At 39.1% G+C, this 21,684-nt stretch overlaps 1 protein-coding gene and 1 non-coding gene across 3 annotated transcripts; both read right to left on the reverse strand.

The window, feature by feature from the left end:
- Positions 1 to 2,084: 2,084 nt before the first annotated feature.
- Positions 2,085 to 2,158, reverse strand: TRNAN-GUU (transfer RNA asparagine (anticodon GUU)). Its single transcript has one exon. It is a non-coding gene; the product is annotated as a tRNA-Asn (tRNA).
- A 1,101-nt stretch (positions 2,159 to 3,259) lies between these two features.
- Positions 3,260 to 20,784, reverse strand: LOC149819484 (serine/threonine-protein kinase D6PKL1-like). 2 transcript variants are annotated; one of them, XM_089985305.1, is made up of 3 exons: positions 20,647 to 20,784; positions 16,960 to 18,577; positions 3,260 to 4,343 (listed from the first exon to the last, which is right to left on the reverse strand). In XM_089985305.1, exons 2-3 carry the CDS (start codon positions 18,357 to 18,359, stop codon positions 3,458 to 3,460), a joined length of 2,286 nt encoding a protein of 761 aa, XP_089841431.1. In that variant the 5' UTR covers positions 18,360 to 18,577; positions 20,647 to 20,784; the 3' UTR covers positions 3,260 to 3,457. The 2 variants fall into 2 exon arrangements, with proteins under 2 accessions (XP_089841431.1, XP_089841432.1); XM_089985306.1 differs by having other exon boundaries at positions 20,584 to 20,749.
- Positions 20,785 to 21,684: the final 900 nt, after the last annotated feature.

Below are 21,684 nucleotides of genomic sequence, written 5' to 3' on the forward strand. Positions count from 1 at the left end.
AAGGAATTACAAAGAACGCTTACATTGAACCAAAGAAATCAAGCAAGGGAACCTTAGTGCATTTTTTCCTAATTTCACGTAAAAGAAATGGATGATGATGATCAGAAGGGGCTCTTTGTTGTTAACTGAAAACCTACTCAAAGTTCACAACCATGTCAATTTAAAGAGACATCAAAATAGAATGTCATTGGGCAGAAATCATGAATATTCCAATGAACTAAAGAAAATAGTCAAAGAACACAATTCTTGAGGGAACTCAAGGTACGTCCGGTTGAATGTCTCCGTGTTTTATATCTGTGCAAGCAGTGGACCAAGGTTAACACAAAGAACGCCTCATTTCAGGCACTTACACATATAAGAAAAAAAAAACAAATATCATCCCATTCCCAAGTTAGCATCCATAATATGAGAACACGGATTCTCAAAAAAAAAAATTACATTGTGATTGTAAAATTTTGAGTCGCAAAGAAGAGAAGCCCCAAAAAACAAAGAAAGAAAGAAAAACTTAGATCACATATACAGAAACAAGGGCCCCATCAAATTTCAATTTTTTTTTCGACAGAGAAAGCTGGGGCTAGGCAGACCCCTACCAGTTATACAACCATACCATTCGGGGTTCGAACTTGCAACGTCCCAACACAAGGTGACGTGCACTAACTGTTCCTGCCAGACAAGCGGACAGACAAAACAATATAAGAAAACATTCTTTACTGCAACGTCCCAACACAAGGTGACGTGCACTAACTGCTCCTGCCAGACAAGCGGACACAAAACAATATAAGAGAACATTTTTTACTGCAACGTCCCAACGCAAGGTGACGTGCAGTAAAAAATGATAAGAAACATCATAAATCCAATCAGAGATTCAAAAGACAGAGAAAACAATATAAGAAAACAAAAGAGGACAAAATGCACCTCGTTCTTGAGATTAACTCCGGAACTCGTCTTTTCTGTGAACAGAAAGTGACAAAAACGCATGAATCAGGAGAAAAAACCCTACCGGAACTCATCCACGTTTCCTTCTCTATTTAAAACCGAGAAAAGTTGCTCAATGTCCCTAGGATTTCTTTTTTGGATGATCGATCTGGATATCCTCGCTATTGAATGTAGAATAGACTAAAAATACCAATTACATCTCCGTTTCAGTGATTTTCTGATATGGCAAATACAGAATGGACACACACACACACACACACACACACATATATATATATATATATATATATAGAGAGAGAGAGAGAGAGATCGGATTTGTTTTTTCGACGATCGATCTGGAAATTCTTGTTATTGAACGTAGAATAGACGAAAAATCGCCAATTACATCTCAGTTTCAGGAATTTTCTGATATAACAAATACAGAAATAAGGCACACGAGAGAGATCGAACTTCTTTTTTGAATGATCATCTGGATATTCTCGTTATTGAACGTAGAATAGACAAAAAATCCGCAATTAAATTTCTGTTTCAGGAATCTTGTGATATGACAAATACAGAACGGAGACCCACACATGCGCGCATACGAGAGAGCGAGAGAGAGCGCGCGCGCGCGAGAGAGAGAGAGAGAGAGAGCAACTCACTCGAGCTATCGGTAGACCCAATTGAGAAGGAGGAGGGGGAGAAAGAGACCTCGTTTATAACGTCCAGGTTTGCTTCTAGAGGAAGCCATCGCTTGGTGCCATCTCCCTCAGCCATTCCGATTGCTTCTCCGCTCCTCCTTTCCCTCTCTGCTTTCGCGGCTCGCTCGAGACGAAATTAAAGCGGGAAATGATGCGAGCGTATGTATAGGTATAATATATATATATATAGAGAGAGAGAGAGAGAGAGAGAGTGGAGGAGCCCTCCGCAATCTTGCGTCGTAAGCTTGACGTTACTTGGGGCACTGGGTCGGGTCGGAATTGCTCAACAACGACTTGGGTTGGGTCAAGAGAATCCAATGATTTGGTACCCATACAAGGCAGGCTTGGGTCTGGACCTGTTCTGTGGGAGGTGGGTGAGTGACTCAGTCCCTTGGGTGGTGTGCCGAGCCAGGCCAGTTGGTAAGGTGGGGCCGCGGGGGAATAGAACAAAAAATAATTCACATTTACCGCTAGAAGGAGGGCTTGAACCTCCGACCTTGTGGTTAACAGCCACACGCTCTAGCCAACTGAGCTATTCCAGCTTTGTTGATATAGGTACATTTTTATACATTATAAGACGATATTACTCTTGTCGAGTCAATACGATCACCGCAGAAATTTTTCTAGAAGACAATTGAGCATCCTGAACTTTCCCTTATAGTGCCCCGTAAGATTGAGATTGAGCCTAACATCTATTTCGTTTCACCAGATTTCATACGCTTCCAAGCAACAGTAAGATTGAAGATTCTTATTTTGCCTTTCAATTTTTTTTTTTTTGAGATTCGTATCATGCTAACCCTGCCCTGGGCCCAGACACAAATCAATTTTACGCATGTTCGAAGTACGCAGTTCCGTTTTATGAATGTTGGTCCAACAACAGAATAAGCTGGATGGATCTAATGTTGGTTTCACACCATCCCTGGCCGCTTCCAACATATCATGGCTTGAGCCAGCACGGGTAAGACTGAATCTAGACCGACTAGAATGCCACAACTCATAAGATCAAGTGGGGTCGGCACCAACATCAATTTGGACACAGCCCTATTATGAGGTTCAACCAAACTTTTAGGCTCTGTTTGGGAACTGGCAGTTGGAGGGAGATAACTTGGACAGAACCTTGTATCTAAAATTCTGAATACACATTTCTCTACACCTTGACAAACCCACCCACAAAAAAAGATGAAAAAGGAAGTCTGTCTTGTATCACTGATACCCAGCTCCATATCCTACCAGTTTCCACCCCCAAAGAGAGAGAGAGAGAGAGAGAGGCTCTACGGATTCATCTGTATAAAGAATCATTCTGAAGTCGGATGGCATGGTGGGGAATTTTCAGGGGCTGGCCCGCCGCATCAATGCAGAAGGTCCATGGACTGTTGCATGGTTTTCAGTTCAGCGCTTTTAGTCAGAAAGATGGTAGCTATGAGCTGAAAGAAGATGAAAGGGGAGGACCTGCTCTAACTCTTCAGGGATTACAGAGGGCAGGAGAATGATCTGCATAAGCACAGAGCTCAAGCTATTAAAGTTGGCAAACATATAAGAATGACCAACGTTGCCCTTCAATAATCTTTGTAAGTTGTGTTCCTAAAGAGATAGCACACTCAGCTCTGGAGAACTGACCAAAACCATCCATGGAGGAAAGAGAATTTTTCATAAGAAATGATCAAAGAGCTCTATTACCAACCAATTTCCATGCTTGCTCTTCGCATGTTCCCATACAATGCAACTGCCCTTTCTTGATAAATGACTACAACGACCTCTACATCCAACCAATAGCCATGCTCTACGTAACACGTGGCAACTACCAAGAGAACTGTTTATCACTGATTAATAACTAACCCAGCTTAGAAGAACTCAAAGTCCAAGTATTTTCCTGCAGACTTCACATCTGCTCCAACTGCCCTCTTGCTACTACTACCAACCCCCACTGGGCCAGCTGCACCAACAGCACCAAATTTCCCGGGCAACTCTGTATCGAATGGCCTCGGAACCTCCGGCGGCGTGCTGCACCGTATCAATGCCCAGTTCACGCCTTCAAAAAATGGATGCTGTTTGATCTCCGTCGCCCCCCTTTTCACTCCTGACCGGTGCTGTGGCTCCTTGACAAGCAATCCTCGGATCAAGTCCCTGCTTGAATAACTCGTCACCGGCGAGTCTGGGAACCTGAGCTGCTGCCCGACCACATTGAAAAGTGTTGCACGGTTGCCTGATCCTTTGAATGGAGTCTTTCCATAAAGAAGCTCATGAAGGAAAATTCCAAAAGTCCACCAATCAACTGCACTTCCATGGCCCTCACCCTTGATAATCTCAGGGGCCAAGTACTCGTGTGTTCCCACAAAGGACATAGATCGGGCGGTGGTCGGCTCTGCAACAAGTTCAGGCAGTTTGGTGACCAGTTGTCCCATGTCCATTTTGGGTTTTCTTTTGTTTTTCTTGTTTTTCTGAGGGAAGATACGAGGAAGCAAGCAAGCAGGCTGGATGCAGACAGATGTTGGTTCTATGCATGCAGGTTGGACACAGAACGCATTCCCACGCTTGGATGGATCAAACTCAGAGAAAGAGGAATTGATTAAGGTAGGTTTTACTGCACAGCGCAACGAGAGGTCAAAATCGGAGAGCATGATGTGGCCATCTTCCCGGACAAGGACATTTTCAGGCTTCAAGTCCCGATAAACCACCCCCAGCATATGGAGGTACTCAAGGGCCAGAAGAACCTCTGCTGCATAGAACCTATTGAGAAAACCAGAAAGACTTACAACGCACATAATGACATGAAAATGCACACCAAAAGACACGTAAAAAACTCAATGTAACATGTACACATGAAGTGATGATTATTCAGAGCCTTCAAATAATACATGCAAAGTTCAGAAACATGAACTCTGAAAGTCTTGACTTGAACAACTAACTGAAAGTCACTGTCTCAGCTAAAGCGAGATCAAACCATACACACAATCTAACAATGTTTAAAAATCTAAGGATACAACTCCATGCAAACACACTAGGGATAAAAAATCTTCCGTGTGTGGTGCTTGATGATTGTTGCGACTCAATCAGCAATTGTAGTCAGGAATGTTGCAAAATCTCACAAAGGCAAAAAAGTTTGTACTGGAAACTCCAGCTTGTAGTGATCGAAGACACTCATGGCTCATCAGCAAGCATAATTGGGTTTATTCACTTAAATCTAATTGGAAGGCAGGGAAGTTTATTGCTAAATGTTGTTAACAAGTGAACAATGATCTTGACATACTCATTTTACCCAGTGGGAAATGAGACAGTATGCATAAAGAACAAGTCATCAGATCCTTCATGTTACAAACAGTAGGTTTGTAAACTTGTATATTTGAAGCCATAATAGGCATATTTCCTTAATATTCATAACATAAGCCAGCCTATAACTACATTCACTTTTATTTTGTTTCAGTAGGGCAAGCATTATATAATGGCTACATCTCCAAACCTGGACACCCTTGGTTGCACTCATCAAGCAACCATGCCTCTCTTTATATAGGGGAGAAAGAGTGGGGGTTACATGCATGTGAACCCTTCACATGCCCACAACGTAACCCCCTTCCACTCTTCTTCCTTGTCTTTTGGTGTGCTTTGTGTCAAACCGGGTCACCTCCGATTGAACCCGATCCAAAAAGTTCAACATTCTCCCACTTGACCCATTGACACGAAAAACACACAATCGAGGTTCTTTACCGTTATCTCAATTCAATTTTCATGTGAGTTCACATGCTACCCTTTATCACAATAATGAATCATATGAGTCATAGAAATGAACAACTCTATAAGAGATGTCATATTTTCATACACTACAATATTATTCATTTTTAGTGTTTTAGTATATTAAGATTACATTTATGAATGGGTTGTCTCTGTTAAAATGTAAAACTGTACATATATGTATATATAATAATATTATATTATTATATATATATAAATACATTTTTAATTTCTTTCTTTTCTGTATTTTTTTTCCTTTATTTTTATTTTTTGTCTTTATGTCATCTAGTTCAGTTTGAACTAGAATGACTGTTGCTAGTCAAGTCCTGTCCAGACTTGACTAGCAATAGAGCTGTTGGACTGACACAGTCCAACAACTCTTAATAGAGCTGTTGGACTGACACATTCCAACAGCTCTATTGAGTCCTCTTTCAGCTGTGTATATAAAGGGGTGCAGCCCCTCTTGTATTTTACTCCAATGCTTCTTAAGCAATTGGTTTTTCATATCAATAAAGAATACATTTTTATTTTTATTTTGTTTCCAGTTATACCCTTTTTAAGGGTTATGCTTTAGTGTCATTCTTGACACTTGCTCTTGTTAATCAAAGCTCGTGTTTCGAAGATCTCCATTAGTTGGGCCAGGGAAACTGGTGCATCCTGATCTTTAGGCTTCGATCCAGCAATTGCAGCCTCATCTTTTTCTGATTTAGGTAAAATTTCTTGGCTTCTTGACTCTGGTGCATCTTTTCATATGACCCCAAATAATCAAAGTCTATCCAAATGTGTTAAAAATAAAACAAGTGTGTCAAAGGTCTTTACTGCTGATGGGACTTCTCTTGAAATAGAAGGAATAGGAGATTTTGAAAAAATTTATAAAACAAAAATTTTTTTTATTCCAGAAATTAGACATGTTCCCAAATTAAATTTAAATCTTTTATCTGTATCTCAAATTTCTGATTATGGGTGTAATATTTCTTTTTCTTCTCATGGTTGTTGGGTACAGGATCGCCAGTCAGGCAAGCTGATTGGGGAAGGCCATAGAGAAGAAGGACTCTATTACATGGATTTTTTGGAAATGCCGAAGAAAGCTTTTTGTTATAATATTCAAAAAATAGAGTTGGAACTGTGGCATAAGAGACTTGGTCACCCACATATAGCCAAAATCCAACATTTTCCAAATCTAGGGAAATTTTGTAACTCTGAATCATTTGATTGTAAAGATTGTATTCTCGGCAAAATGAAAAGATTACCATTTCAGAACAGAACCTTTTTCTCTTCAAGACCACTTGAATTAATACACTCGGATGTTTGGGGTCCTGCACCAGTAATTTCTAAAGGAGGATTTGTTTACTATGTTATTTTTGTCGATGATTTCTCCCGACATACGTGGATGTACTTTCTCAAACATAAGTCTGAAGTATTTTCATACTTTCAAACTTTTCATAATATGGTTAAAAACAAATTTCAAAATGATATTACTATTTTTCGCACAGATTTAGGGGGAGAGTTTTTATCCACAGATTTTCAAAATTATCTTAAATTGCATGGCATCACACATCAAAGATCGTGTCCTTATACACCTCAACAAAATGGACTGGCAGAACGAAAACATCGCCATATTATAGAAACCACTAGAACTTTATTAATAGCAAATCAAGTCCCTAAAGACTTTTGGGCAGAAGCTGCCTTAACTGCCACCTATCTCATTAATAGGATGCCATCTTCTTCGTTACAAAATATCACTCCCATTGAAAAACTTATGAACATTTCTCCAGACTACTCTAGATTAAGAATATTTGGGTGCAAATGTTTCATATTTACTGACAAAAATGATAAACTTTCCCCTCATGCGATTCCCTGTGCCTTTTTAGGATATGCTGAAAACCAGAAAGGTTATAGATGTTTTGACTTCAAAAATAATAAACTATATGTGTCTAGAAATGTTTCCTTTCTTGAAAAGGAGAGCTTCTTTGATTTTAGAAAATTAAAAGACGTCACTGAGTACTCCTTTTTGCTAGATCTAACATCAACATCTGATGAATATGACCTTGATTGTAACTTTGATGATGATCCAAGAATTATTGATCTTAATGTTGAAAATGAAGTTCATAGAGATACTAGTATTCAATATTCCAGGCGACAAGAGTCTAATACTCCATGTGCACTTGAGAAATATTCTAACATTCCAACTAGACAATCATCCCGAATCTCGAGGCCTCCAGAAAAGTTTGTATCATACGAGTCTTTCTCACCCACATATAGGGCAGTTATTGCATTAATTCACTCATATGAAGAACCATCCACATATTTTCAAGCAAAAAATGATATCAAATGGATAGAAGCCATGAAAGTTGAATTAGATGCACTTGAAAAGGCTTCTACATGGAATATTCAAGATCTTCCTCCAGGGAAGAAAACTATAGGATGTCGATGGGTTTATAAAATTAAAACCAAGAGTGATGGTACTCTTGAAAGATATAAAGCCCGTTTAGTAGCCAAAGGTTATGCCCAAGAATATGGGATTGATTATGAAGAAACCTTTGCTCCGGTGGCTCGTATGACTACTGTCCGAACCTTAATTGCCTTAGCTTCTATCAAAAAATGGTCTATTTTTCAAATGGATGTCAAAAATGCTTTTTTAAATGGAAAGCTAGTTGAAGAAGTATATATGGAACCCCCTCCTGGTCTAAGTATTCCTAAGGGTAAAGTCCTTCGCTTAGAAAAAGCTCTTTATGGACTTAAACAAGCACCAAAAGCTTGGTATGATAGGTTTAGTCGTGTTATGATTGATATTGGTTTTCAATTCTGTTTAACTGACACTGCTTTGTTTATTAAGAATTCTGATGCAGGGATCATTGTGCTTCTTCTCTATGTGGATGATATGATCATCACCGGAAGCGATAAACAGGGAGTTGAAACAATCAAAACACTTCTTAAATCTCATTTTGAAATGACTGATTTGGGCTTGTTGAGATATTTTTTAGGCATTGAAGTTGCTTATTCTCCTAGAGGATATTTATTATCTCAGACTAAATTTGCTTTTGATATTGTTTTCAGGTCTGGTATTACTGATGATAAGAAAGTTGACACTCCAGAAGTTGTTAATGTTAAAATGAAGATTGATGATGGAGAACTTCTTGCAGACCCTACTCCTTACAGACAGCTTGTCGGGGCACTTTCCTATCTATCCATTACCAGACCAGATATAGCACATGCTGTTCATACAGCAAGTCAATTTCAACATGCTCCTACTTCTGTTCATATGGGAGCAGTCATGCGTATTATCAGATACATCAAGTCCTCTCTTTCACGAGGACTTTTCTTATCTTCCTCCTCTTCTCTTGATTTAATTGCATATACTGATGCTAATTGGGGAGGTGATCCCAATAACAGACACTCAACCACTGGCTTTTGTGTCTTTTTAGGGGAATCATTAATCTCGTGGAGGTGTAAAAAGCAGCAGAAGGTATCTCTCTCATCCACCGAAGCTGAATACAGAGCCATGGCAACCACGACCATGGAAGTAGTTTGGCTCCGACGACTGCTTGCTGACATAGGAGTTGAAGCAACAAAGGCTTCACAAATGTGTTGTGACAACAAAAGTGCGATCTACATTGCCAGTAACAGAACATTCCACGAACGCACCAAACACATCGAAATGGATTGTCACTACGTCAGAGAGGAATATCTACACGGGATAATTGATCTGCCATATGTCACTTCAGAATATCAGTTAGCAGACCTCTTTACAAAGCCTCTCGCTGCTCCCCGATTTCACTTTCTCTTAGACAAACTTTCGCTCATTGTACCGTAAGTTTGAGGGGGAGTGTTAAAATGTAAAACTGTACATATATGTATATATAATAATATTATATTATTATATATATATAAATACATTTTTAATTTCTTTCTTTTCTGTATTTTTTTTCCTTTATTTTTATTTTTTGTCTTTATGTCATCTAGTTCAGTTTGAACTAGAATGACTGTTGCTAGTCAAGTCCTGTCCAGACTTGACTAGCAATAGAGCTGTTGGACTGACACAGTCCAACAGCTCTTAATAGAGCTGTTGGACTGACACATTCCAACAGCTCTAAATAGAGCTGTTGGACTGTGCCCAACAGCTCTATTGAGTCCTCTTTCAGCTGTGTATATAAAGGGGTGCAGCCCCTCTTGTATTTTACTCCAATGCTTCTTAAGCAATTGGTTTTTCATATCAATAAAGAATACATTTTTATTTTTATTTTGTTTCCAGTTATACCCTTTTTAAGGGTTATGCTTTAGTGTCATTCTTGACACTTGCTCTTGTTAATCAAAGCTCGTGTTTCGAAGATCCCCATTTCATTTCAGTCTCTAACCCATTCTATTGGTCATTTTTAATATTGTTATTCTACTATTCTCTCTACCCAAATGAGAGATACTTTATACAAAATCAACAATGCACAAAATCATAGAAAATCAATTTAGTTTCAGAAATATGATCAGATATACCCATAATGTATTGGCATACATCAGAAGGAATCAAACAAACCTATCATCATTACATGTTAGGAATATAATTATGATGCTAGCCCTTTAGTAAGGAGATCCACAATCATTTTCTTCGTATTGATTATTCTCAGTCATTTCTTTAACAAAATACTTTAACACCATATGTCAACACGAGGTTGAGCTCTTGTTATTCGAGAATGGCACGACAACTTCATTATTACAAAAAATCTTCAGTAGTCTCTTAATAAAGTTTACAATCCTAAGACCCGTAATGAAGTTTCTTATCCAAATGACCTGAGACGTATAGAGCAATAAATTCAGACTCCATGGTATGAGTTATAGTCGTAGATTGCTTTTCACTTCTCCATGAGACGACACCACCTGACAATAGGAGGATGCATTCAATAGTAGACTTTCTACAGTCAAGACATCCTCCTAAACCTGCATCAGAGTATCCAATAACCTCTAGGTGGCCAACCATACTGTAGGTCAAGATATAATCATTCGTTCCTTGCAAATAACACATAACCTTCTTCACTGCCTTCTAGCGCGCAATGTCTGGAATGAACTAATATCTACCAAGCATTCACACAACAAATGTGATATATGGTCGTGTGCAGGTTTACACATATTGCAAACTCCCAATCGTCGAAGCATAAGGGACAATTGTCATTCGAGCTTTTTCATTATCATCCTGAGGACAGTCCTTTAAGCTCAATTTATCCCATTTCACTATGGGTGTCGATTTAGGAGAACAATTTTCTATCTCATATCTTTTAAGAACCTTAAGTATATAGGATTTCTGAGGCCAAGGACACCCTTAGTTCTATCATGACGAATCTCAGTTCTAAGGACATATGTGGCATCACCCATGTCCTTCAAATCAAAATGAGAGGAAAGAAAATTTGTTGTCTCATGAGGGATACTCAAATCATTAGTTGTAAGAAGAATACCATCAACATACAAAATCAAAATTATGAACTTACTCTAACTAGTTTTAAGGTATATGCATTGATCAACAATGTTTTCAGTGAATCTAAAATTCAAAATTACCTAATTGAACTTTTTATACTATTGGCGGGAGGCTTGTTTCAGTCCATAGATTGATTTATTCAATTTGCAAACTAAACTATTCGAGTCATCTACACTGAAACCAGAAGGTTGTTGCATATATACCTCATCCTTTATGTCATTCAAAAAAGTCGTTTTCACATCCATTTGATGTAGATCTGAATCAAAATGAGCTACGAAGGTCATGATTATTCTCAACGATTCCTTAGTTGAGACGGGAGAAAAAGTCTCATTATAATCAATGTCCTTCATTTATGTGAATCATTTTGCAACGAGCCTAATCTTGTACCTTCCCACTCGACCTTCTTAAAAACCCACTTACAACCAACAGACTTTACTCCATCAGATCGAGGTATAAGATCCCACACTTAATTCTTTGTCATAGAGTAAAACTCTTTTTTCATGAAATTAATTCAATATGTCGATCTTTTACTTTTAATGGCTTCTGTAAAGGTTGAAGGATTATTATCAATGTTTATAAAATCATTGGGCTATTGTAAATACACCATATAATCTTGATAGATAGCAGATTTTTTGGTCCTCGTAGACCTTCATACAGGCGCTACAGGTGGTTCAAAATGAACCTCCGGATCCTGTTGTTGTTGTATATCCCCATCAACAACTGGATTTTTCCTAACATCATCCAAAAGAACAATGATCAGAAAAACTGGTCATTTTTCCTTCAAAGGTATGAAAGCCGAATTTTGCAATTCCTCAAATTCAAAACTTTAAGATGCTAGTATCCCAACCTATGTCACATGAGTGCGGGTGCGGGGATTCGGCACTTCCAAAAAAACCAGGTGCGGGGGTGCGGTAGAGGCAAAAATGTAATATATATATATCATGTATAGTGTATATGTATGAATGTATGGTAGCTGTTAAGGTCCATGACATTTATGCCCAACTTACTTTTTACCATTTTTTTATCTTATATGGTTGTCCCCAAAGATGAAAGGGATGAGTTGTGGAGCCTGATTCATTGTTTTTGCCTTTGCAGGAAGGGGGGTCCGGGGACTCCCCCCGGCGCGGGTCCAAAAAAATGGACAAAAATGACCCTGGGTGCGGTCAACACACCCAGGGTCGGGTTGACCGCACCCGGTGCCGCACCCGTGTCGAGTCGCGTCAACGCGGGTGCGGCACCCTGCTAGCCGAATCCCTGTGACATAGATCCCAACATAATTATTTTCAAGAAATCTTGTTTTATTTGTTTTCATTATCTGTGGTGTATGATATGAACAATAAAACTTAAAGTTATTTGAACTTTCTAGATAACTAATGAAAAATCGACTAGTCATCTTAGGATCAAAGGCTTTTATATGTGGATTATACAATTTAGTTTCAGTTGAACATCCCCATATACGCATACATGACAAGGAAGGTTTCCTATCGGTTCATAGCTCATAAAAGAGTCTTTTGGATAATCTTTGTAGGAACATTGTTCAATATGTGTATTATTGTCTTAAGAGTTTCACCCTACAAAGGTCAAGAAAAGGTTTGAGTCATTTAACATCACTCGAACCATTTTCTTAAGTGTACGATTTTTTCTTTCAGTTATATCATTCTGGTAAGCACTACAAGCATGTGTATTGAGGTGCAATACCTTCCGCTTTTAGAAACTACGTTAATGGTCATTCTTTTTATCTCAACTCAGTGAAACAACCATAATATTTGTCACCTTTGTCAGACCTAACTACTTTTATAACTTCACTGGTTTGTTTCTCTACTTCTTTCTTGAAGTCCTTAAAAACACGAAAGATTTTAGATTTTTCAAATAATAAGTAGAGATACATATATCGTGAATAATCATCTATAAAGGTGAAAAAATATTTTTCACTTATGTAACATGGGAAAAACGGCCTGCAAACATCCATATGCACAATCTCTGATTTCTCATTGTTGTGTTTGGCATTTTTATTATGTGTTGGACTGCTTAACCTTTATGCAGTCAACACATGGTTATGTATCCGTGAAATCAAGGGATCTAAAAATCCCTTCTTTCACAAGTATTTGGACTTTCTTTTTTGAGATATGTCATAACATTCGATACTAAAGCAAATAAGATTGATCATCCTTTAGACCACGTTTATTGCCAATCATTGTATTCTCAAAGGAGTGAGATTCACAGATTTGGAATTTGGTTTTCAAATGATACAAACCATCACTCACATATTCAGAATCAATAAAAATATAATTTTTAACAATAATAAGTTTGGAGTTTTCAAACTTAAAAGAAAATCCAAACTTATCAAGTTTTGAAATGAAAATTAAGTTTCAACTATAGGATGAAACATAAAAAGTATCAACCAAATCCAAAATAAATCCATACACCAACACAACTCTGCAGGTCCCAACGTTCTTAACATGCGAACACATCCTGAGAAGATGTTTCTTTCATACTTTGTTGGTTTCTTTTTATTAAGAAATATCTGCAAAGAGTTGTCAATGTGCACTGTGGTACTAGAATCAATCCACCAACTATGCAATGGAACATGGATTAAATTATACTCATGAGAAACGAATGACTTGTTATCTCTATTCTCAAATCATTTTTTATGCTTCGGGCAGTCCACCTTCTTATGTCCCTTCTTCTTGCAAAAGAAACACTTTATAGAAGAACCTTTTGCCTGGGATTTAGCCTTCGCCCGAGAGTTGGAACTCTCCCCAAAGATTTTCTTCTTGTTCTTCTTTTTAAAGGAACCTTTCTTTGCCCCTTACCTATATTTTCCCTGATGATAAGCCATATGAGCACTCGACACCTTCTCATCCTTCAATTTTTCTTCATCTTCAACACACTTGGTTAAGAAGTCATTAAAGGACCACTCATCGTTACGTGTGTTGTAAGAGATCTTAAAGGGTCCGTATTCAATAGGCAACAAGGTCAAAATCAAATGAACTAAAAAAGAATATGAAATGGGAAATTTAATGTCATTCAACTGAAATGCATGTATTGTCGGATTTGACTATCACTAGAATATTTCATAGACACCAATTTGAACATCAGGGTATTTGCCCTAGCCTTATTAGAACTGACAAACCGAGCCTTAATGGCTTTAAGGAATTCCTTAATTGTCCCACAGTGAGGGATGGTACCTCAAATGTTCTTAGCTACTCTTGATTGCAAAAGCAACAAGCCAAGTCTATTCGAGCGCTCCCACTTCTCAGTGGTAGCCTTCTTTTCAGCTATACTCTGCTATGTAAAAGTAGGAGATTCGTCAATTCTAAGAGTCAAATCTAGGTCCATGTAACCCAGAGTGAATAACACTATTTCTTTCCAATCCAAAAAATTGGATTTGTTTAAGATAGGGATATTATTAGAACTATTAATGATCAAAGAACCTAATATAGCAAGAACAAAAGGAAAAGACCTTATAAACGCATAAACGAGACTCATGCTGAAAAGGTGAAATTGAGACCCTTTATTATTCACATTTTCTGAGATAAGCATAATTGGATCATTATCGTTCCACTTTGGTGGAAACGATAATACTCAAAGTTTTGTCTCCTCAATTATCAAAGAATTGACTTCAATTGGTGAAACTAGCAGAATATGTAACCATAGGCAATTTATCACTGTACCTTTGGGTACGAACATGCTTCATGGGCTGGTATACACACCTACTATTACACCCTGTGTGAATTTGAAACACAATGACCTACCTTTGGATAGAATCATTGTTTCATAAAATCACACACAATCACAATATTGAATCTTAACACAGTTCAAAGAATCCTCAATCAAAACAACTCAGATCACTTTAGTGATTGCATGAGTCAATTAATCGAGATTTTTTTTAATCCCTTTCTTGTGGTTTTAACTCAACATCCCTAATAATTGTCACTGGTGGCCAGCCCTCCTTAGACCGACAGTTGGTTGGCATCCAATGGCTAGCCACCGTCGGCCTTGACCGACGTCGCTGGCTGCATAGGCGAGAAAAAAAACACAAGTTTAGATGGGGCTTACTCCCCATCCACCGACTGCTAAATCAGGTGGTCGGTCACCTCCATCGACGGCGACGGCTTGACTCAGGCGGCAGCCACCGCTGACCATGGCCAACCAGCCAACGATGGCAGCCGACCAGGCGTTCGGCTGTGATTGACCGTGGTTGTTTGCAGCCACAATCGATCAGCAATAGCCACCAACCACCACCACCTGCGGTCGGCCTAGGCCGACGCTGACGACAGCCAGCAAAAGAGGCCAGTTGCTGCTTGGCAGAACCTCAATTGGCCTCATGGTGGTGGATATGACCGGTTATGGTGGCAGGGAGGGAAAACTAAAATTGGATTCCGACAAGTGTTCTCGCCAGCAGAGCGCGCCAACGCACCCACACCAAATATACGTGCAGCTGAGGCATAGTGTGGGCCCATAACCCAATGTTGGTGAAAAACTGCATAGAGAACGAAAACTTACTGGAAGCGGCCATCCTCGGTCTGATCGAAGCTTGCATTGACGTGGGTAGTCGACTTTCTCATCAACCTATTGACGCCCACGATGAGCCTAGGCCGTCAGGTTGAAAGGTGAGCAAGACCCTTGAACCCGATGTGAGAAAGAGAGCACCTTGGTTGCAACATCAAGCAACCATGTCTCTCTTTATATAGGGGAGAAAGAGTGGGGGTTAGCATGAGCAAACTATTTCCATAAGAAGATCAGATATACTGAGATGAGCTTCAAGTTTTTTTTATTCGGAATCTTGTTGTGGCACCTATGTACATGTCATCAAACTTGCAAATTTGGGCAGTTTAGGAGCTCATCCTATTTTGATAATTTCAAGTTCTTGAAGGGGAAGATGGAAGACACAACCAACCATACTTGAAGCTTTCTTGAAAAAATAGGCCAGCTACACAAATTTGATAGGTTGAGTTCTCAATAATTTTAATTGATAGAAAGAATGGAAAAAAATGCATGTTAGGGAATGACTCAACACCTATGTCACATGGGTGCGGGTGCGGGTGCGACACGGGTGCGGCGCAATTTCAAAAATTTTGGACACGGGGACTCGGCTATATATATATTAAAAAAAAATAAAAATAAAATATATATATATATATAAGACTCGGTCAAAGTTGTGCCCATTAGGGGACAGGTGATGAGTTGTGAAGGCATTCTGTACACTTTCTTCATACAGGAATAATTCACTTTTGGGCACTTTCTTCATACACTGTAATAATTCACTTTCTTCGTACAGGAAAAAACCACAAAAACTTGAGTTGTGCCCATTCTGTACTTAAAACTTGAAAGTGTACAGGTTTTTTAGTTGTGATGGGTTTTTTTCTTACAGCTGTAGCCCATAAAATTTAAAAAAAAAAATTCAAAAAAAAAATTCCAAAAAATGGACCAAAATGACCCTGGTGCGTTGACCACACCCAGGGTCGGGTTGACCGAGTCCGAGCCGCACCCGTGTCCGCACCCGTGTCGGTGCGTGTCGACGCGGGTGCGGCGACCTTGGAGCCGAGTCCGTGTGACATAGCTCAACACTATTGATAGATCGAAGAAACAAAAACAGGAAGAAGAGAAAGAAATGAACTACACAAAGAACAAAGATTTTACGTGGTTCGGCAAGAGTTGCCTACGCCCACGACCGCACTGAGATCCACTATTAGATTGAGATACACACTTACAAAAGACGGATTGTCCTCTTTAAATACAAGGAGTCTAGGGCAACTTGTTGGAGTAAAATTATAAAACTACCCTCCACACTCCAATATGTAACCAAGTGGTGAATCACAATCTAATATAGCTTAAAGCCTTAAACAGTACAATCTACAAGCACAAGACAGTCAAACTTCCAAATCACATAAGGCATTGGATCTTCATCAGCCCCTTTCATTAAGGATAAACAAAGAAATGTTACAAGATCAAAACAAACCAAATCTTGCCAAAATAGGCCAGCTAATTATAGGTTGAGTTATTGATACAAGTTGATAGTGTTCATTAATAGAAGGCGAAGAAAAAAAAATACTTGCATGTAACCAAGTGGTGATCACAATCTAATATAGCCTAAACAATACAATCTACTGGCTTGATATAGTAATATGGAAGAACAAGTGGCAAAAGGCTTACCGTGCTGCATATTCAGAAAAGTGCTTTCCTGGCTGTCTCTGACGTAAGGTATGCAGGTCACCTCCAGGGCAGAATTCCATGACCAAGCAGGAAAACCTGTCAGTCTCAAAATGTGTATATAGAGTTGGAAGGAAAGGATGATCCAATAGCTGGAGAATTTCCCTTTCTGTCTGTGCCCTTGTCAATTTCTTTCGCCTTGCAAGAGATTCCTTATCCATCACCTTCATTGCAAAGTAGCATCTGGTGCTACTCAGCTCTGACAAATAGACACTGCCAATGTCACCACAACCCAGTCTCTTGAGCAATCTAAAATGGCTCATCCCCAATATACCATCACGAACACGAACAGCTAGAATTGCTTTCCACCTTGGATCATTGCCTTTGTGAGGTTTATTAGCGCTGCCAGTAACATTACTCCAATTGCTATCATCACTGAGGCCACTACTATCACTTGCCCTGCTAATACTAGTTTTATTACTCTCAAGCGAATCACCCTTGGCACTCTCACAATTCCTTTCCATGCTGAGTGTCCCATCACTTCTGTAAGCACTTGTGGAGCTGTTGACAATGCTCATGGCAGTGACAACTCCAGTACTATCTATGCTGCTGTGAGGGCTAACATTACCACTGGGTGGCAATGAAGCATCCCATATGCACTCTTTCTCCTCTGATTCAATTAGGCATTCACTCATTTGAGCAGCTTTGGCCTCCAACAAGCTTGACAGAGCAGGTGCCTGCAGTTCTGCGTTCTCAGAGTTGGATGACAGTGGATCCATTGACCGTCCCAGTTCACCAGGCTCTTCTAGAAGGCTTTCGGCTGGAGATGGAGAGCAGGTATCTGGTTTTATGGCCGGGATGCTTATTGAAAGATCTTCTAGAAATGGACCTTTCAATGGAACAGCTTTCATAAAGCACCTCTCATTTGCTGGATTATTCTGATCAATAGTTACATAAACAGCCTGCATTAGATCACTGTCCACAGGCTCTGGAGGATGGCTGACTCCAGAAAATGAGCTGGAATTACCTTCTTCACACAAATTGGATGAGTCCAAAGTTTTGCATGTTTTTATTGGAGGGGCCATATTCAGTGCAGAAGATGCAGTGCTGTTCTTAATGGGATGCACTGATATCACTGGTTCCATTACAGTAACTGTTGGTTGGCAGCTGATCTTTTCAATTGTTGGGGTTGATTTAACAACTCTAGGCACAAAGGCTTCATGACTCAATACAGAACCTTTCCCTTTCCATGCTTTCCCGTGTACAGGAGAATCTACATGCTGTGATCTCCATGAGTTTGAAGAATATTCAGGCAGCCTCGATACCTGGTCAACTGAAGGGGCCTGTTCCTCTGATACTAGTTTCTTTGAACAAGGAACACTATCCATGTTAGGTATATGCATTGATCATTATAAACACAATATAAGATATGTTTGCATCTCTCAGAAGTCACGCTTCTTGAAGTCTGCTACAGCCTTTCAGTGACTACATGGATGGTCAAAGCTTCTTGGTGCAGTGAGCAACACATAATATTTATATCACCTTCCTACTTTCCCAATCGGCACATAACATCATCTTCCCACTTTTCCAGTCAGCATATCAAGAGTGACTTCTTCTGAAACTGAAAAGGAAAAGATCAACCATATCAGTGACTGCTCAGGGAGCCTTTCATGAATACAAGAGAAACTTTAATATGCCCATTTCTTCATATATCAAATGGAATCAACATACCTAACACCATCTAATCCTAGCACTTAGATATCAACCAAAATTGACATCACAGACTAATTCTAATTCTAGCACTTAGAGTCTCTCTTTGGTGATCATGAACTGATAATTTTACCAAATTGCTCCAAGGAAAACCAAGAAATAAAATTTCATTGAAATTTTAGTTCATTAAATAACCAAAAGTCAAAACACCACCTAATTATACTAAGTGCCATCCATACAAACTCTACCAAGTATCACGTATATAGAATTAAAATAGACAATGCAAATTAGGGTGAAAAGGAAATAGCCTGATGTGCAACGTAAAAATTTTCAATATCCAATGGAAGCAATTTTTCCCTTTCAGGCAGAACTAAGGAGCTATGCTAATCGTGACTTAACCCCAACCAACAATGCAGACAGTCGGTGATACATATCAATCAGGTTACATTCATGCACATTAGACAGAAGAACATGAAATCACAAACCCAACTAATCTTAATGTTATTACTGATTATTTCCAAACTTAGCAATTATATATAGGATTTGAACTGCCATATTCACTAAAAAAAAGGAAAGAAAAAAGAACAAGCATTATAGCAGGAAAACACTATCCTCCTAGAACGAAGCAGAGGCCTTTTTCAAGAATCTCCTCAACATTTCAGTCCCAGGCAATAGATTCCTTCAAACAACTCGCTGACAGTCACAACTCGGCACACATCCAGATCGTATTCAAACCGCTAACTCCAACTCTCAATCTCTGTTTCTGAACCAATCAGTGAGTAAAGGGTGTTCAAGCATATGGTGTTTAATTCCTGTTGATTGTGTCAGAAACAGACCAAGCCAATAACCATCCATTTCACCATGAGAACTCTTTAATTATCCTTGACACAATGCCTTAATAAACATAAGCAGTCCAGACTCCACACATATTCAGAAATTAAAAACTTCCAAATTTGAGAATTTCAAATAAGACTCAGCAATCAACATGAAGAATTACAGATCACTCTGCAATCTTGAGTTCCCAAAAGCGGTTATCTGTCTGGGGCTCTGGGAATACCAGATTATTCGGAAAAGTGGGATAAGTCGGAGCCTGCAAATATGGAGCACAATGCAAAATCCCAACTTATCCCTCTTTTTGGGATAAATGAGTTGATCCAAACGCCGCAAATATTCTTTTGGGAAGAAAAAATGTGCCGGTTAATTCACCACAAATTCTCCACCTTTTAGTAAGAAGTCAGCACCACAAATACCAACAACTACAACAACGACATCAATGCAAATGAATCTTCTCTGAGATGAATATAGAAAAAAAAAACATAAAAATACAAACAAATAAGAAAAAATGACCAAAACCATTCACTAGAACGTCAAAACCCAACCGAAAAAAACTCTTCAACATTTCAGGTTTCCCCATCATCATCATCATCTTTGTCAATCTAGACGACATGTCCGTAATTTTCACCAAACCGGTGAACGTTTAGGTAATTTCCCTTCAGATCCAAATCGAGACTCAAAACAACTCCAACAACGAAGATCACCCTCATCACGAACCAACACCAAGATTTCCTAAACTCCTTTTCCCGACACTCCTCCCGCAGAACAACAAAAAAAGAAAAAAGGGGGCAACGAATTTCTGGCATGCACTCAAATATCGTAAAAGTAATTCCTCGGCTTACAAGAAAACCACAAAAACCAAAAACCATATCAATTTGAAAAGGGAAAGGAAAAAGCAATTTCTACTAAATAAAAAAAACAATTTCTTCCCATAAAAAGGATAAAACTATAACAAAAATCGCTAAAAGGTCGTATCATTGCAGTAAAATCCGCAAAAAACTCCCTTGAAAATTTACGAATCTATCGTGTGCCTCCCTTAGAACCAGAAATCCAAACTGAGAGAGAGAGAGCTCGAAACCGTACAGAGAACACGAGAAGGAGAGAAATAAGCAACACGAAGCGAGGGCTGAGGCGTGTGAAACGTACCACGATCCGTTCGCAAGTGAGAACCTCCTCTCCTCCTCCCCTTCCTCTTTACTCCATTAGCGACTCTCCCCTGCGAACCTCTCCAGCTCGAGCTTCCCCACGCTTCTCCCTCTCTCTCTCTCTCTCTCTTTCTCTCTGGGGAGACTGGAGAGTGTTAGAGAGAGCGAGAGGAGATAGGAATTGATGAGAGCGTGAGTGTGCAGTATGCAGACGGCATGCTCGCTTTTACTTTTTCACCTTCTCCTTTTTTTTCTTTTCTTTTCTTTTCTTTTCTCTGTTTTTTCCTGAAAATATGGTGGGAAAAAATAAAAGAAAAAAGAAATAAACAAATTTAAATTATTAAAACCCGGTTTACAGAATTCCGGTAACTGGTATGAGACCTGTATTTTTTTTAACCCCCTTTCCTATTTTTTCACCCGTTTGTAAATGACAAAAATCTCCCTGAAATTTCGCTATATGTCAGTAGGTATTAAAAGACGGAATTGGGTATGATGACTTTCAGATGGACGATAATAGACTTTAATGGATGTTCTGGTCTATCAAACCGTCTCTAGGGCTGGAAACAAGCCAAGCAGTGGACTCTCCCCCTTCCCCAGTGCCGCGGAAACGGAATCGAATCCTCCACCGGAACCATTTCCTTGGAAAAGGGGTCCAGCGTGATGCCAGTTGAGGTAAATTCATGCTCTTATGTTTACACTAAAAGATAAGATTCGGAACAAGGAAATACGTAAGAAGGTAGGCGTTACACCCATTGAAAATAAGATGAGTGAGAATCGTTTACTATGGTTTTGGCATATTCGATGAAGGCCTAATGATGCTCCAGTTAGAAGGATGAAGAAATAGGAAAATATATTAGCTAAAAGAGGTTGAGGTAGGCCTAAGAAGACTTGGATGGAGATGATAAGAAAAGATATGAAGGCTTTGAACCTCATCGAGGACATGACATTGGATAGAAATGATTGAAGGCTGGTTCATATCGCCGACCCCAATTAGTTTGGGATGAAGGCGTTGTTGTTGTTGTTGCTGCTGCATAAACAC

The sequence above is a fragment of the Nuphar pumila genome, chromosome 13, assembly GCF_984573655.1.
Source record: "Nuphar pumila chromosome 13, dmNupPumi1.hap1.1, whole genome shotgun sequence".
NCBI classification, from domain to species: Eukaryota; Viridiplantae; Streptophyta; class Magnoliopsida; order Nymphaeales; family Nymphaeaceae; genus Nuphar; species Nuphar pumila.